Raw genomic sequence first — 17,204 nt, 5'->3', positions numbered from 1 at the left:
GAAATGTGAGTATTAAAGTAATTAGAGGCAATCATAACGACTTGTAAAAATATTCTAAATTAACTCAACTTAATGAATCATGCACAGCACAATGAATACCACTTTAATTAGTGTAAATACAAATTGCATTATGATGCGCATGCACAAAGGAGAACGAATTAAGATTGTACATGTAATATTACCTATGGCACTTCTTAACACACGGATGCTCGACAAACACAACATTCCCTATAATGCTACTTTAATACAGTATACACAAAAAACTACATACATACTGTGCGTTTTGCATCCACAAAGAAGAAAGCTGGGCAGAAGACCAACTGCAAAGCAAGCCCTAAACGTGTGCGTGGCTAGAGCCCAAGTACCATAGTTGCAGCCGTTCCTCTAGCTTCTGTAGCTCACAGGACTACACTAACATCCTTTTCAGTGTTACTTCCATAAATATTTAAAAACCAAGACTTTTTGGAATGTCTCTTCCTTAACTGTTATCACCACCCTAATGAAGCTTATTAAATATAGTAAGAGTCATGCCATCCAACACGCTGATTGTGAAATATGCCTTGATGCGCATTGCTTATCTGCCATAAAGCCCAGTATCCCCAATTACAAGCCACCAAGGCCCTGACAGCTTCTGAGGATGCTCCCATGGGAACTGAGCCAAGCCGCATGCCTCTGGAGAGCTACTCAGCTCTACCCCTCCCTGCACAACCCGAACGCTGACACAAAGCAGGAAGAGTGAATTGAAAGAATTTACAAGGAAGAGGTTATTATCACACAGACTGTTTTCAAGTAATTCAAATAGGAAGTGAAAACCCATACCTTTATAAGCACACATACAAGTTTTAGCAGTTAAATGTTGCTGTACAGGCACATAAAACTTAGTTGTACAATCGGTGTGACTTCTCTAGTTTCGCTTTGTCACTAAACCCACATGAAGAACGGAGTTGACCTAACCCAAGATTACAAATTTATACCCAGTCTACATGTACTGCTCAAATGCACCTCATTTTTAGAGACATGATTCAATTTAACCCCGTATGTTCCCTGTTACCTTACAAATACATTATCATTTCCGTGGTCCTGTTAAAACAAACCCAAACCAAACAAAAATCCCCACCTGGTATCACAGCTAGACTCATGGAACTGAGGGATGGTGTTTACACAACAAACTTGAATCGGACAGCCTTTCGAATTTCCCACTTTGCTGATAATCTGGAGGCTTTCTAACAGGCTGTGTTCCCCATCCGGACTTTGTGAGTCTTGGAGGTATGAATAAGAACAAACTTTGGCCCTTGGCTTTTACCTCCCCATCTTTGTACTTTTTCAAATGCAATAAATACCCTTTGATACCTTCAGTAGACAAGTTTATGAAAGTATTAGTGATGCTAAAATACATGAGTGAGTCGATGTAAGGAATGCTTTCCATTATGAAGAATAAGAGCAAGCATATTTACTTTTCTGTTCCATTTGAAGTAAAACTATTATATTTTTACATGCATTGTTTAGATGTATGTTTTCACAGGCAAAACAAAGCCAAGTTATCCCAGCCCTACAGTATATCAGTTAAAGGAGAAAATATGCAGCCCAGCAAGTTTTCCCTCCAACCCTTCTTTTCAGGCAAGTAATAAATCTTGAGTGAAAAAGTCACTGTGCTCTTCAGCTGTCACCACTAAGATTTTGTTTTTTAAAACCATAGCAGCCTTAAGGCTGATTTACTACTCAGCCCTCCACACTCTGACAATCGAATAGTTGGAAACAAAAATCACTTTTGCGCACCTGGAAATATTTTATTTGCTGCACTCATGAGAAAAAGTTCTCATCAGTGAGGAAGGAGGTGGGGGAAGGGGGAGAGAGAAATTCAGGTGAATCTTAAAACCTAGTTCTTGACTTAAAGAGAAACTTCATACATATGTAGATCAGCACAGAAATTACCTCTTCATTCAGAGTGGCCAGGCTTTTCAGGGACCATGGGTTCACTATGCTGTCCAGCCCTACATCATCAACTTGGAAGTCCTGGCCAGCAAACAGCAGTGCTTATCAACTGTGTCTATTTAGTCATTTCAGTTTGGGGGCTGAAAAGAATGTGACAACTCCTACATCATTTAATTCACTCTTTTGCTCTTCATTTTTTAAAATAAACTTAGTAAGCTCTCAATCACCCTGAAGTGTAAACATCTGATATTAATAAAGGCAAAATTAGACCTTTAAGAAACACCTACTTTCCAGAGCACCTCTTTGCCCTAGTCAGAGTTGCAAGTTTAATAAGATGAAGGGTAAAAACCCAAACACATACCAGAGAAAACCAATTGATGGAAAATGTGATGGTGCCAAGATTGCAAAACTATTTTAGAATATCAGATCCTGCATGTAGTTTGATACCATTTTTCCCTAAAGCTTCATTTTCTGAAAATGTATTATATGCTCCAGAACAATCCTGTCTTCAAAAGAAATCCCACATCTTCTGTTATTTCAAAGAACCATAGTTGCACCTGGGCAAAACGATCTAAGTACTCTAGGTGCTGGCTGACTGAAAAGGAGACCCACAAAATCTCACTCTCTATTTTTAATCTCAGAGTTTTACAGGAATATGAGGAGTGCCCTTTGACAGACACCAAGGCATTTCAGCATTTAAGGTAAAAAAATAATAATTAATAGTTCAGCAGTGTAAAGACATATGGCAATTGCATTTACATATTTTGATACGTACTCTGAAATACTTTCCCACCTGTTCTATTCTTGTGATGCCTACAAAGCCCATCTACAAACAAAGGCTGATTTCAGTAATGCGATACCAGGCAGGGAAAGCAGTGTAGCAACTTGGTTATCTCTACCAGTCCAAAGGCTGGACTTCAGTAACTTAGCAGTGCCAAATTAAGTATGTAAAAAGCGTCCACTCTAACGAGTGTTTACTTAGTACTTACTTAATCAACTGTCATAAAAGCAGTTAAGTGTCCCAGCACCATCTCTTCCAGAAAGCACCCAGTCTCGTGTCCCTTGTCTTCCAAACGTGAATGGAATCTGCACAGAAGCAATGCTGTGAAATGACAGCTGGAGACATATCCCCCCTTCCCTACCCTAGGACTCTGCTCATATTGTGCCACTGCAAGGCTAAGGGGCACTTGAATGCTCATCCTTGAGCCAAATCCAACGCAGAGCAGAATGAAAAGCAAGTGATTTAATTTTATTCCTCCAGGGTCATAAAGCAGTTTAGCATAGGTAGGGCCTTCTTCCATGCACAGCTTCATTAGGAGGTTTCCCACCCGATTACTAGGGACAGAAATAATAATAATAATAATAATAATAATAATAATAGTTCTCCTTCACCATTCTTTGTACAACTTTATCTCTGCACATGTACCTGAAGCAGTAGCAGGGAGCGGTGGGATGGTTTGCTGAGAAGACGGAGCCAGACACCTCAGAGGTACACACTTGCAGCAAGCACAAGTTATCAAGCTAGACTGTTAGATACAAGGAAAAAAGCCTTCCTGGTGGAGGCGGTCAAACAGCACAGCAGGAACCCAGAAGCTATCAAACCTCCATCCTTGGAAAAACTCAAAATTCTCCTGGACCAGCCTTGAGCAAGCTCACCTAACACTGAAGCTGGTCCTGCGCAGGCAGCAGGCTGGACCAAAGACCCCCAGAGGCCCCTTCCAACCTAGTGTATTTCATGATCCTTGATCAAACGGGAGGGTGGAGGGGTGTCACAGAGGGAAACACAGCACACGACTGCTGGGTTATGTGGCTCATAACTTTACAGTCCTACACTGTACCTGGGAAAACTGAAACCCTACCAGGTCAAAGCTGTAAGAGAGGAAGAACCTTTAGCAAGATATATCTGACCAAAATGAAAACGACAAATAGGCAAGTATGTAAATAGGAAAATATAATAAATGGTAGTACGTTAAGTTTTCACTACTGCACATGACTACTAAAGATGCCTGTAGCATCACCTGCTTTATAACAGCACATAGATTCATAGAATCATTTCGGCTGGAAAGAGCTTTAACACCATCACATCCAGCCATTAACCCAGCACTACCAAGTCCACCGCCCAACCATGTCCCTAAGTGCCACATCTATGCACCTCTTAAATACCTCCAGGGACAGTGACCCAAACACTTCCCTGGGTAGCCCGCTCCAATGCTTGACAAACCTTTCAGTGAAGATTTTTTTCCTAATATCAGTAAGTTCCTATACATATTTCCAGACAATATTGAATAAATATGCAAGATTCTTTCCTATTCCTTTTAACTTGTAAAACTGCAAACTTAAATTTTTGAATGTCTTCCATAAGCCTTCAGAAAGGCAAAACTTTGATGTTTTTAAAGAGGAAAGATTATTTACTTCTGCTGCAGGCAAGAAATTATAATTTCTTTACTGACTCTGCCAAATGGCTCTATCATGCATTTTTTATTTCCATCAAAACAAGCCACTTTAAATTATGGTTGTCCATAACAACACAGTAATCACCATTTTGAGGGTCAGATCAACTTGACGAACCTCTGTTTGACTTCTCCACCCAAAAGACTCCTCCAAATCCAAATTAACCAGGGGGAAGAGAGCTTTATTCCCTTTCTTCCTGCTTGGCAATTGCTAGAAAGTACATGGGCTACAGTTTTTACTTTGTTAACATAAGCAGAACAGACAACTCAGTAGTATCCATGTTGTTCTTAAACTAAATAGGCTGAATTCAAACCCAGTGGTTAACACGCTGAAGCCAACAGAGAGTATTCTAAGGAACAGCAAAACTTTCAGATGAAGGAAGGGAAGGTGGAAGAAGAAGAAAGTGAGGCTTTCTTATACATAAAAAGAATACATAAAGGCTAGAGAGCAGGAGTTTTTAAAACTCAAAATAAACATGTACAAGAGGCTGCAAAAATCCTCTGCACTGATACAATATGCAGAACACAAGTTTTTATACCAACACATAACATGCTTTGAAATAGAAAGCCAAGACCTCCTGTACTAATAAAGCATTCATAAAGATTCAGTTCTTCAGTATTCAATGTACCAGGATAGTTTCTGGTTTAAACTACATTGGAGTCCGTGAACACAGACAAAATCCAGACCCCCATCAATCTAGAGACAATGGGCAACGCTGACAGCACAGCATCTCATTAATCTTCATTTGTCCTATCACATCCTGTCATTCTTATGCAAATAGCATATTTGAGGATATATCTTTTCTGCACTCCACGATAAGGAGAAGTGAAGCTGTCAGGAGCACCAGGATGTCATCCTATACCACAGGCCATCACTTCACTCAGCGCCTCGTGTTTTACATCACAGTTAATGTGTCTGACATTCAAATTTGACCCAGCAGGAGGTAGAACTATCTAATGCCACAGGAACATGCGTCTTGCTTCCTGTGCTAAAATATTCACCAAGGTCCCCGGGGATCTGACAGTCTCTCCTCTCCCTTCGCTGTACCCTTGCCATTCAAGATTGAAACACTGCTTAAGAGTAAAAAAAAGATATCTGCAGGGGCAGGTAATGATAGCAATTCACCCTTCTCACCCAAGACATAAGCCCAGTACTAGGAAAAAACTTCCTATACTAGGAAAATAGGTTCCACTGAAAAAGAAAAAAAAAGGACATGCAAACCCTGGTGAGTTAGTCTAGGTTTTCTTCCACAGAAATCTGTCAGACTACACCTGAAAACTTGTCCATACATATGTCTGAATATAACATTTAATTTCCAGCTAAGCAAATTATACAGTGTTATAAAATATTTTATCTGAGGTTTGTGGGGATCTCTCTTGTTAGGCCAACTCACACATGGGAAAATACAGACAAGCTTTGAATCGTAAGCTACTCTATAAAATATTTTGGGTATGAAAAATCACTCCTGAGTGGGTAGAGTCACCAAAACCAAAAAGCATTTTTCCAATTATTGCTCATCAATTCTACTTACAGAACGAAAAATTAAAGGGAAGATTTTACTATTATTACTGACTCAGAGTGTTTTGTTTCTGTATCACTTTCAAAGAATGTTCAGAACATCTTGTTCCAGAGTATTTCCCTTCCAAGAGAAATCACTTTCTGTATCATACATGGCTGAAAACAGTACGTGCTGGCTTTGTTTTCTTATGAAAAATAGAAGCTATCCCAAAGTATTTCCAGAATCACATGAATAGGATGCAAAGTAGCTAAGTGCTAAAAACATGGGACACAACTTAAGGCTGGAATAATATTTCAATAGAATCATGACATCTTAAAGAAATTACCTCATTAATAGACATTTCTAACAAGTCAGAACAAGTTTACCATTAAGCATAATTTTTTATATCACTACCCGAAAGCAATATACTGTAGCGTTTGCAGGGATGATGAAGTCTATCTACACTAGGCTCAGGGGAATACCCTTAACATTTGATATTGCCATGTGCTGTTTTCAAATTACGGAAGATTAATCATCACTTACTTGTCAGTTAAGAAGCAGACACACAAATGAAGATGCTGAATTTTTTAAGTATACAATACAAAACTCGGAAAGCGTGCATTTCTTGGCTTGAAAACCTAAAAGATAGTCACAAAGGTATACCAGACATCCTCCCACTGCCTGGAAGTAGAGAACATGGACTGCCTTGTGCCTTTATACCATATGCAAAGTTCGTGCATTAAAAATTACTGTATGGCCATCATACACCAATGAAAACAGGACACTCATTTATGGTAAGATGTAACTGAACTGATATTTCCATATAAAATGTTAAGTTGATTTAAGAAAATTTTACCTTTTCATAGGCATCACTGATCACAAAGTAAACTACAAGCCTCTACTGAAAGGTTTCCCATTAAGTGAAGTTCTCGGTACAAATGCTTTCTGGTGTCAGTCTTCTTTCTTCCAGGGAAAGAGGGGTGGGGGGGAAGAAAAAAGTGCAACTTGTGCAATGGGAATACTGCATATACCCAGGAGTAGATGGTGGCCTGGTATAGACTGTCTGATCCGGATGAAGCACCATGTGAACAACACCAACTCAAATGTGATTCTCCAGCCCTTTTAAACCACAGTTGAAAAACCCCCTTCCTCCAGATTGATGACATTTTGCTCTGCTATTCTGTGAGTGCTTTCTACAAAGTTATTGAGTTACTTCCCCCCCCCCCCCGGCTTTCTATCTTGGTAAACCCAATTTTTAATAAAAATCTAAAATATCCATTTGTGGTTTCTTCCTAATAAAATTGCTATAATCATATGGCTTGCTACTGCAGAGGGCACTGTCTTATGCAACTTTTCCCTTTTCTTTACATTTAGCGTCATCACGATTATCAGCTTTACTTGGAGAAAGAATATATAAGATATGTTGTCACCTGAACACAACTGTGCTGCTAGAAGTTCATCATACCCATAAAATTCAGATGCACAAAAGATATCAAATTTTTACCCACCATATTAAAATGAAAATTTTCAGTCCCAGACTAAGAGGTCTGGATTTGCATCAGCAATGTAGGTACAGTTGGCATATACCTAGTAACTTCGGTTCTATCTAAAAGTTCTCAGTATTGCAAGGTGGCACCCTTAACACATGGTAGTGCTGTCCCAATAGTGCCAAGATTTCAAATAAATACTGTCCCAGTATGCTAATATTTCAAATAAAAACTAAAATATAAGAAAACAGCACTCACTGTGGGTCCAAGAGAACTCCAGCAAAAGAGAGAATGGCAGAGAACTGCATTACCAGGTGGAAATGGAGATAACACAGTATAATGTTGAACCGACTCAGAAATTTCCCTTCTGTTCAACAAACAACTTTTTTCAAACTCAGCTAAGTCTGACCTCAAAGAATAGTCACCACAGAAAACTGAAATCAATCTGACAAAAGCAGACTCTTTAAAATTTTAACTTTGCACAAGTGTATTTTTCACTCATGAGTTTTATCACCTTTTACAGAAAACCCTTTGCTCGTTCTACTTTGCCATGACAGGCACACAAGCGGTGTGTATGTAAGCCTTTGTCAGGAGACCATCAGCTGTGTCTTCCTTCAGTTCAGAAGGGAAGAGGCTGTGTTCTGGAGCCAAAATACAAGGGTTTTTTTTCTCAAGACTTTATGTGTATATGAACCTTACTTTAAAAGTGTGTGCTTCATATGTATTTTATGCCTGAATGCTCCAAGACAAACAAAAAACTATTCCAGAAACAGCTTAAAATGGAAGACTTTGTTAACATTAAAAATACTCAAGAAACTCAAAAGAAATCCTAGAAAAGATCAGGAAAAATAAATTTCATTAACTTGTCATCAAATTCATGAATGTTGTGAAGGTAGAAAGTTGTGGAATAAAGAACCTTACCAACACTACAAAACATATCTTAAAGGAAATCACTTCAGACTGGTCCATCTACTGAACTTAGCTGTGAGAAGACACAGAAGTGCAGTGGATGGTTTTAAAGTGCATCGTCTAGAGGGCTGCTGGGCTGGTTTTGTGTTCAGAGGTTTTCTGCAGTAAGCGTTGCAACCTGCCCTATTTTTACAAACTTGAAATAGTCTTGGTTGCTCCAGCAGAGCTCCTGCAGGATCTAAGGAGAAATTGCACTGTTTACAGTTGGAAACCATATTGCTGGCAGAAGGCTAATGGCACCAAGCAGATATTTAATCTTTTGAAAGGAAGTAACTAATGAAACCAACAAACTCCAGCAAACTCCTGCATAAACAAACATAACAGAAGCAAAAACCACAGGAGGAGTTTGACAGAAACATTGTTGCATAGGTTCAATGAGCTTAATTTAAGGAAAATTTCTTCTAAGAAACAGATACTTAAGGTTATCACAAAACATTTTGTTACTGTTAAAAAAAAATCTGTAGAAGGGGGAAAAAAGCAAGGGACAATCCTTTGCCTTGTCTTCAAACTCCCACTTTTAATCATTTAATTGATTAGACAACAGTCCAGAAAGCAAAAGAGAATGGAATTATACCAAAATCTGGTTGTCTCAAGAGAACAGAATATACAGCAGTGCACCCATTTGTACCTTGTCTATCATGTCTGGTCTGTTTGTAGCTGCCAAGATTGTCACGTCCTTCAGCTGTTCTATCCCATCCATTTCCGTTAACAACTGAGCCAAGACACGGTCTGCAACATTTCCAGCACCTGAAGAGCTGATTTAATGGGGGTGGGGGAGAAAAGAAAAGCACCATTAGCCTTTCCTTCCTAGAAAATTGGAGAAAGGAAAGAGTATATTGTTCTTTTTAATTTACAGGGATCCATCGTTTTATCTTAATTCTTTCTGATTTTTATTTTCACCCTCAAGCCCTGAAGCAGTATGTGTCATATGAAGTGAGTAAAAGCAAATTGGAGAATCAGTCCTTCAAAGGATTCCTTGGTATTCAATAAAGCAACTAAGGGGGTTTTAACTTACTACCCTGCTACTTCGGTTGAAAACAATTTAACACACTGTGGATGTCTGGAATAAACATTTTTAAGGTAACTGAATTCATGCAGCTTTTTTACTAGTCAGACAAACTTTCATTTCTAGCACCATCCAAGTGAGTGCTTTCACCACCCCATGCAGCATAAAAAATTAGGTAGGTAGTTATTTTGCAGTGTTGCTCTACATTTTTATGTTCTCTCCATCACATGAGAACAAATTGTGTTGACCAACTGCCTCACAGTAGCACTGTCAGTCCTTTAACTCAGCTGATTTTCCAGAAACCAGGAAAAAACAAGATTGAAAAACTGAACACTCCAGTCTTGAAATCATAAACATGTGAAAAAAACCTAAAAAGACAAGGCATAAAATATAAATGCCTAGAATAGTTTTAGTCTGGAATTAACTCTGGTAACCTTGAGGTTTATGGAAAATTTGCTCAAATTGCTTAACTATATGTAACAAAAGCATTACAGAAATAAACTCTTATTTCCATTAAAGCTTCTAATATTTCAAAAAGATTAACCAAGTGATGTACCCCCTTCTTCCTTGGCAATTTTTTAACACAAATATTTGTGCATGCACATATTCACACATATAACAAAGAACGCAGAAGAGGAAGATATAGCAGAAATTTTAAATCAAAAGACCAAGCACTGACATTGTAATACATAACACATTTCATGAATGGTTGTGTTCTTTTAACATCTCCTTTTAATTCTGCATAGAGTCCTTATTTCTGAAACACGATAAAAATAAATAGGTGATTGCACGCTATATGATTTTTTTTTAATTTTTGAAAGGATACTAGACCTAAGAGATACTAGGGCCATACACAGATGACCGTAGACATTCATACATTGGCAGATGTGCTACACAAATTATGTTTATCTGTTCTTTGTAGCACCCAGCTCTATATAAACATGGGGAGGCCAGGTACAGCATAGCCAGTAGCTCATCCCAAAAGTTCCCTTTGCTGAGCAGGGGCAGGGAAGCTGAAGCAGGCTAGGGAAAGCAGCTGAGGATTGCCAGATAGCACCAAAAATGTGGGGTTCATCCACCTTTGCCAGAAACCAGGAGCCCTGCTCTTGGCACACGCCAAAAGCCTCGCTGTTTTCAACACAATCTTTCCTTGCAGACAAGCATGCACACACCTACATCTTCCTTCACCAATGTGACTGCTCTTCCACGGCTATTGGGACTATACGAGACTGCTATTCCACGGCTCCTCTGCTGCGCAAGGGAGGGCTTCATTTCTCTACCCTTAAACAGGCCCTTAATAAAAAAACCCAACTAATCTCTGAATTTCTTCTGGATCCCTTTAACTCCATACTAAGAAGCAAAAAATAGTTTGATACTAAAAAGGAGGCCAGGTTTCTTTCTGCAATGTACATTTTTCTACTGTCACCCCAAACCTACATAGGATGAAGATGATTTTTTAATCTCAAATTTTTTTTAAAGTCCTTTTCCAAAAGTACACCTAAACATTTATACAGATACACAAGTACCCTCATACACCAACACACTACATTTATCCTGCTGCACACTTGTTTCCAAAAAGAAATACTAGATTTTAAAATACAAGCATTCTGAGTATTTCCAACAGATAGAGAATACACACATCCAGTTGCAGGGTTCCTACACGTGTATTTTGCTGCAGCACTGCCATCTACCACCAGCACGCCGGCAACCGAAGTGCTTCCTAAATGTCCCAAAGCCAAAGCAACAGTAATGACTCCATCACTGCTGTAACAATCTCCCCCAAATAAATTCTCTAACTTTCCTGTCCTAGAACTGGTTCTGTAATTTTCCAGTGCAAAACGGTTAACTTATCAGACGTAGTCTGGAAAATATCTTTGAGGAGCTATAATAAATTTTGGCTAACAGAACATTTAGGTTGCTAAGAAATATTAGAGAAGGGACTTGGGTTAGCCAGTTGCCAGCTTTTCGAGTTGCTGCAGCCATGTTAGAAATTCCCAAGCGATATTAGAGCATTTCTTACATACCCATAGGTCACGGTCCCGTTGACTTACAGAGGGCTGAACATGATAAAACACCTCAGGTGTCGGACAAGGATAGTAAATGCTTTTCAAAGGACACAGAACTTAAAGGAAATTAAAATCAACTTTGTAACATAAGCTAGTCTCAGTAGGGATTCAGGCCTCCCATCTTGCATAAGTTTCACATTTACTCAACTTTATACCCAGGAGATTGCACACAAGAAAAACCTAAGCAAAGGGGAAAAAAAAATTATAAGACTGGGACCAAAACATTAATATTATATGAGATGATCTGAAGCTAGAAGACTTTGGGGGAGATGCTAAACTTTTTTTTTTTTTTTTTTTTTTTTTTTTACACTATTAAGGAAACAAAGAAAAAATACTTGGTTTTAAGGAGAGGTGGCTAGAACAGATATTACACCTTTCCCCAATATAAACATTTCTCTTACAAGCATCAGACTGAAAGAAAACCTAAAAAATTAAAGATGCATTTATTCTAAAGAAAACTCCCACTGTTACAAGGGAATGTACATTGCAAAGACTTCCATGCAATTGAAGCATAATCAGAAAATTGCAGTTAAGCAATCACTGATGGCATGATCTACTCAAACAATGAAGAGTGATATTTACCAGTACATTACTGAGGGCTTTACTACTATCTCTTAAAAGTGCAGTTAAAAACATTTTAAAACCACAGATGCGAAAAGTATAAATAGTAAAAACAGTATCAAATGAAGATGTGTCTGGGACCTATGACATCAGGAATTTCAATTTCAGTGCTTTTGTTTACATAGTTCACTAGGCTGTCATATGATGCACCATTTTTAGCACAGAGTCTCCAGCAAATTAGCTTTTGGCTTCAGAGGATACCCTATAAAAATCACAGGCCGGCACAGGTTTGCAGCGAGAGATCTCTTTACCAGCTGCTCAGAGCTGCATCAGAGCCACACCATGTACTCCGAGAGCTCTAGTGCTGCCCAAGCTGCTAATCTGAAGGGTGACACACAAGTATGCGTTTTTCCATTTTCCCATGATTTCCCAGCAAAGGTTTCAAATTAACACAGGCAGTGTTCATTAAGGCTGCCCTGGCTTTTGACGCAAACAGCAGCCAGAGAAACAAATTATGATTAACCCTCCAGTCCCACAGAGGCACTGCCAAAACCAACTTCCAGCCAAGGGGGTATCTTTGCCCCCCCCACCATGACCTCCGCACGTTGATGTCATCATCACAACTGCATGGAAATAGTCCTCAAAAGGCACGTCCTGGTACAAACTAATTTCCTGTCAACACGCCGCCTGCAAATCCAGGCAGTCAGAATTAAGCTCCTCACATAATCCATGCAGGGCCATGTGTGCATGGGTGCGTGTATGCAAGAGCCGTGCCCTAACCAGAAATACCTTTAACTTCAAAATAAAAATGTGTGAGCAAAGAGGAGTCTGGCTGCTCCATAAAAGGGCCTGAGAATTTCAAGTAATCTCTTGTGTTGCCCTAAATTAAACACATCAGTCTGTAAGCTATGTGTTATTTTAATCTTTTTTGCCAAACCCTCTTTCTTTAAAATCCTCAGTGAAGGAGTTTTAAAGGCAAAAAATGTCTTTGCTTACTAGTTTATCAGTTAGAGCCAGATATCCAGCCCTACATGATATTTCAGCTAATCCTGTCAGTGTCCCACCTCCCACTGGCATCAGACCAAGCCCACATGCACAAGCTCTTGACCAACACAGAAGTTTCCTGAATGGCAAAAGACTCTCAAGATAAGACTACCTGTGGATTATAGCAGACTACTGAAAGTGAATATGAAAAACAAAACCTGGTTTTGGTATTTTATTTTAGCTAAAGGCACTTCCAGTATACGTTTTGACAGAATAAAACATGTATTCTACAGTGTACCACTCACAATTAATCTGAATTAACTCTGGCCTTGCATGATGGAACTGAGAGATTGTGACAGCTCCAAATTCAACACAGCAGGTGAGGGCTCTCCATAGCATCTTTTTTTTTCTTATCTCCTTTGGCCTTACCCAACAACCATTCTAACCAGCTGGACTCAGATCTCAGTGGGTATTCGACATTTCCCCTTAAACAACTTAAGCCACTCTCACGCTTCTTCCTGGGGATACAAAAGCAACGCAGCCTGATTCTATCACTGCATCAAGGAGTACATACAGTTCACTAGCATACATAGTTCTTCAAGCCAAGAAGATTTTGTTTCTGGACATAACCAGACATATGAAATCATCTGATTTAAATCTGTTACCCTTCTTGCTATAGGCATTTTTTTTTTGACAGCAGCTTACTTTTTGTTTTGCACATTTTTACTTATTTAACTTCCTTTACTTCTCTCAGCCCCCTCCCTTTATCTATCAGATTTTTTTTAATATTTAAAACTAAAAACAGTTTGAGAACGCAGTCGTTACAGTTTCAACTCATGATGAAATTTGGTAAGCGTCACCACTGCGAGCTAACGCAAACGTACACTTGCATCATTTGACAGTCTACAACATTTCCAAAACCAATGGGATGAATGTTTTTTCAGAACACCAGATGTCATTTTCATCAGAAAATGTATGTAAGTCTCAATTATAATTTAAATCCTGTAAAGGAGAACCAATGACTCTCCATCCCACCACTGACTTCAGCGGCATTGAAGCCTATCTGAACATCTTCAGAATCAGGACCTTAATTTAGTTATGCTGTTAAACTGTAGACGTGGAAACGCAGGAAATAGTCACACAGTAACATTTTGAGCACTCTTAAATTCACAGCAACTGTGAAGCTACAAAACCAGAAGGAAGTCTGGGAGGGCCCCTCTCCTGAAAAGCCCCATTTCTGCACAGATGACCCTACCTCTGGCAGATCCATGAGGTCAAAAAGGCAGACCTCAGGAGAAGTATCCAGGATAAATTACTGCAGAGGGATTAATCTCCATGCAGCTGAAATCTATAACACAGGTTTTGTGAGAAGGGAGTACAGCCTACCTTCTTTTCCAAAACATCTTATCAGGCAAGATTTACAAACAGATAAAAGCTGTCTTTATTATTCTTCACCTCCCCCCCACCCCCAACAAAAGAATTGCAATCATAATCAAAATTTAAAAGTTTTAAAAATACTTCTTCTGGATGTGATATCATCTCAAATAATTCTTTCACTGGAATGTCTGGAAATAATTTCATATCAAAACAAATGTAAAAGTCATTGACATGACAAAATGGTTGGTATCAAAAAATTAATATAGGATGAAATAGAACTCTCTGGCAGGACTCTCCACTTCTCCACAAACTACTGAGGTAAAAGGTTCTTGAAATACCAAAGCCCCCTGCCAGCACACTCCCATGCAAGAGTCGCCTCACTCACACAGTCTGAAGGATTTTTATTGAGTCTGACATTTCTGTCAGGGCTTTGCAGGAGTAACCTGTCAGCAAGGAGCACCTGCCAAGTCTGTCTTTTCAGTCCAACTGCCGTGATCGTAATTAACTGTCACACTGTTTTATTTCCTTCCCTCACAAACTGGTGAAATATGGCTTTGGCAGTTCAAGGTTCTCCACAGCATTAGGGGGGAAAAAAACCCAAAACCCCAAAAAACAAACCCAAAAAACTAGTCCAATAGCATTTACCAGAAAAATAATAATTGCAGCATCTTCCCAGGTACCGAATTCCACTCAAAAATTCTGTCAGTGGGGCATTTTTTCCAGCAGAATGGACACTGCCATGCCAATTAGAAAAAGCAGGCTCTTCCACACAGATACACCCTGCTAAAATATTAATTCAGTCAGAATTTTCTTAATCTAAAGATAGCAGAGCAAGCCCTTATGTTAACTTCGAACTTTGTTTCTCTTGAATGCTACCGGGGCTTCAAAACTCAAACTTTACTAAATATACTAGGTTTACAGAGACATGCATGTTTAGTGATGCTGTGCTGCTTATGTATTTTTTCCCTACAGCACTTTTCCCTCTCCCTCAAAAATCACAACACCTTTTACATCACCTACTTATTTCTGCTAACAAGCACAATTCCTGGTTTGAGCTAAAACTGTTATCCACAATTACTGATGTCTCTATGTACGTGCACTCACAACAAAAGAGGTATTTCATAAAACAAAAGGTGCAGCAAGCATACCTAGGCCTAAGCGATCATTATTAAACCGCTGGGCTAAATTCACTTCTGGCACACGTATGGTACAGCTTCAGTGCGTATTGATAATAAAGACCACTGCAGATATTACAGGCTTTGATGTTATTTTAAAAGTCTAGAAGAGGTACACAGCATACAAATCTTCTATGTTATTAGTTAAATATTTCATCTATTCATTAAAAAAAAAAAACAAACACACAACACCAAACACCTCTTCAGTGCTAAGATAAGAAATATTCCCCATACCAGGGAATTTTCCTGTCTGTGTCATCAGAAGAAACTCTGAAAGACGACAATCCTCAAGCCTTCCCTCCATCAGCACCCTACAATTAGATGCTGTCATATTCTCTACGCACCTGTATCAGCTGTTACCCACTATATCGTTTCACATATTCCCTATTTCCTCAAGAGCAAAATTCAGGTACTTCAGAAGGGAAATCTCCAGAGGAAACCTGAGGAAGTCTGGGAAACTTAGAGACTGGGTAGAACATTTAGCTTTATGGTCACCTCCAGGCCAAAAAGGTGTTTTGCCAACTGTCAGTTCGCCAAAAAAACTGCGGTTTTTAAGACATTACAAAAGCACAGAAAAATAAAAGAACTCCTAGTACTCCTTGAGCGGCCTCCCACTTGTAAGCAGGTTTCCTAAAAAGAGACGAGCTTTGTGGAAACAGGAAACTGCGCTCAGCTGTCAGCAGGTGACTTTGAAACAAATGGCCTACAGGCAGCTGCAGAAACATCCCAGATTTTCCTCCATGTTCATGCAACCAGCCTCTTCCATTTGCCCAAATTCATTATTACGGCAGCTTCCAGAAACGAGCGAAGTAGGCCCAGAAAAATGAAACACAATGAAAGGAGAGAAAAGGAGGCAAGGAGCCAGTCTGAGATGGGTTTGGAATCAACAGGCTTTCTTCCAGAGGGCTTTCCCCAAGCACATCTCCAAATCCTTAAGCACCAAGGTGGTGATCCATCAGTCATTTCCATCTGCCTGAAACTAATTGCAGATGCAGGTCCACAGAAAGCAGACATGAGACCTCACTTTCACCTGGCCCTGGCACCATCGAGCTGAAACAAGAAGGATGCTAACAGAGTTCTCCTATTCTATTAACATTGCCTTTAAAAAAAATAAAAAAAAAAAAAAGCCCCAAACACACACCTGATGCACAGTAAATTTTCCATTTCCTTTCTTTCTGTTTTCCTCAGCATTTCTCCTCTGCGCATTCCTGGAAGTTAATCAAGTTGAACACTGTAATCAATCATGTCTACCAGCGAAGCAAGTACAGTTTAAGTTGGAAGTATAACAGACCTAGAAGTAACTAGCTAGACTGGATTTTGTTTTCATTATAACAATATTTAAGTATAAGAGATTCCATTTCATCTGGAATAAGTTTCATTTAGAAGTTTTAACTACAGTCATGTTCCCCTTGTATTTCATTTAAAATAAAGTTTAAAAAAGGCCGTCAATCATTCTAGTCCTCGCCCCACAGGCAACTGTAGCCTGCTTGGGCCCATTTAGTGTGGGTAAGCTGACCTTTCTCCATAGCCAACACCACATCGGGACCTGAAGCGATCACCACATATGCCCACTTCTGATCCCTCTAATCCTGGTATTCATTTCAACTGGGCCTCTGGCAGGAATCCAGAGAGTAGCTCAAATTCACGTCCTTGGCTGAAGCATCTTGCTGCAGGTTAACTTTGCCACAGCACTGCAGA

The 17,204-nt window shown here is 39.3% G+C and overlaps 1 protein-coding gene across 4 annotated transcripts in view; it reads right to left on the bottom strand.

Annotated features, from left to right (window-relative positions):
* The window catches only part of AFG2A (AFG2 AAA ATPase homolog A), a gene marked incomplete at its 5' end in the record, with an annotated part of 202,146 nt that overhangs the window by 131,179 nt on the left and 53,763 nt on the right, over positions 1–17,204 (bottom strand). For 3 of the 4 annotated variants that reach the window (XM_080373773.1, XM_080373771.1, XM_080373772.1), the window contains one exon: positions 8,966–9,092. In XM_080373773.1, coding sequence (XP_080229899.1) covers positions 8,966–9,092 — 127 coding nt within the window. Of the gene's footprint in view, positions 1–8,965; positions 9,093–16,647; positions 16,715–17,204 lie in introns of all 4 variants that reach the window. The other variant, XR_013925750.1, reaches the window with a different exon arrangement.

The sequence above is a fragment of the Falco punctatus genome, assembly GCF_963210335.1.
Source record: "Falco punctatus genome assembly, chromosome: 1".
Taxonomy (NCBI): domain Eukaryota; kingdom Metazoa; phylum Chordata; class Aves; order Falconiformes; family Falconidae; genus Falco; species Falco punctatus.
The sequence above is the reverse complement of the archived record's forward strand: the minus strand, read 5'-3'. Positions and strand labels throughout refer to the sequence as shown.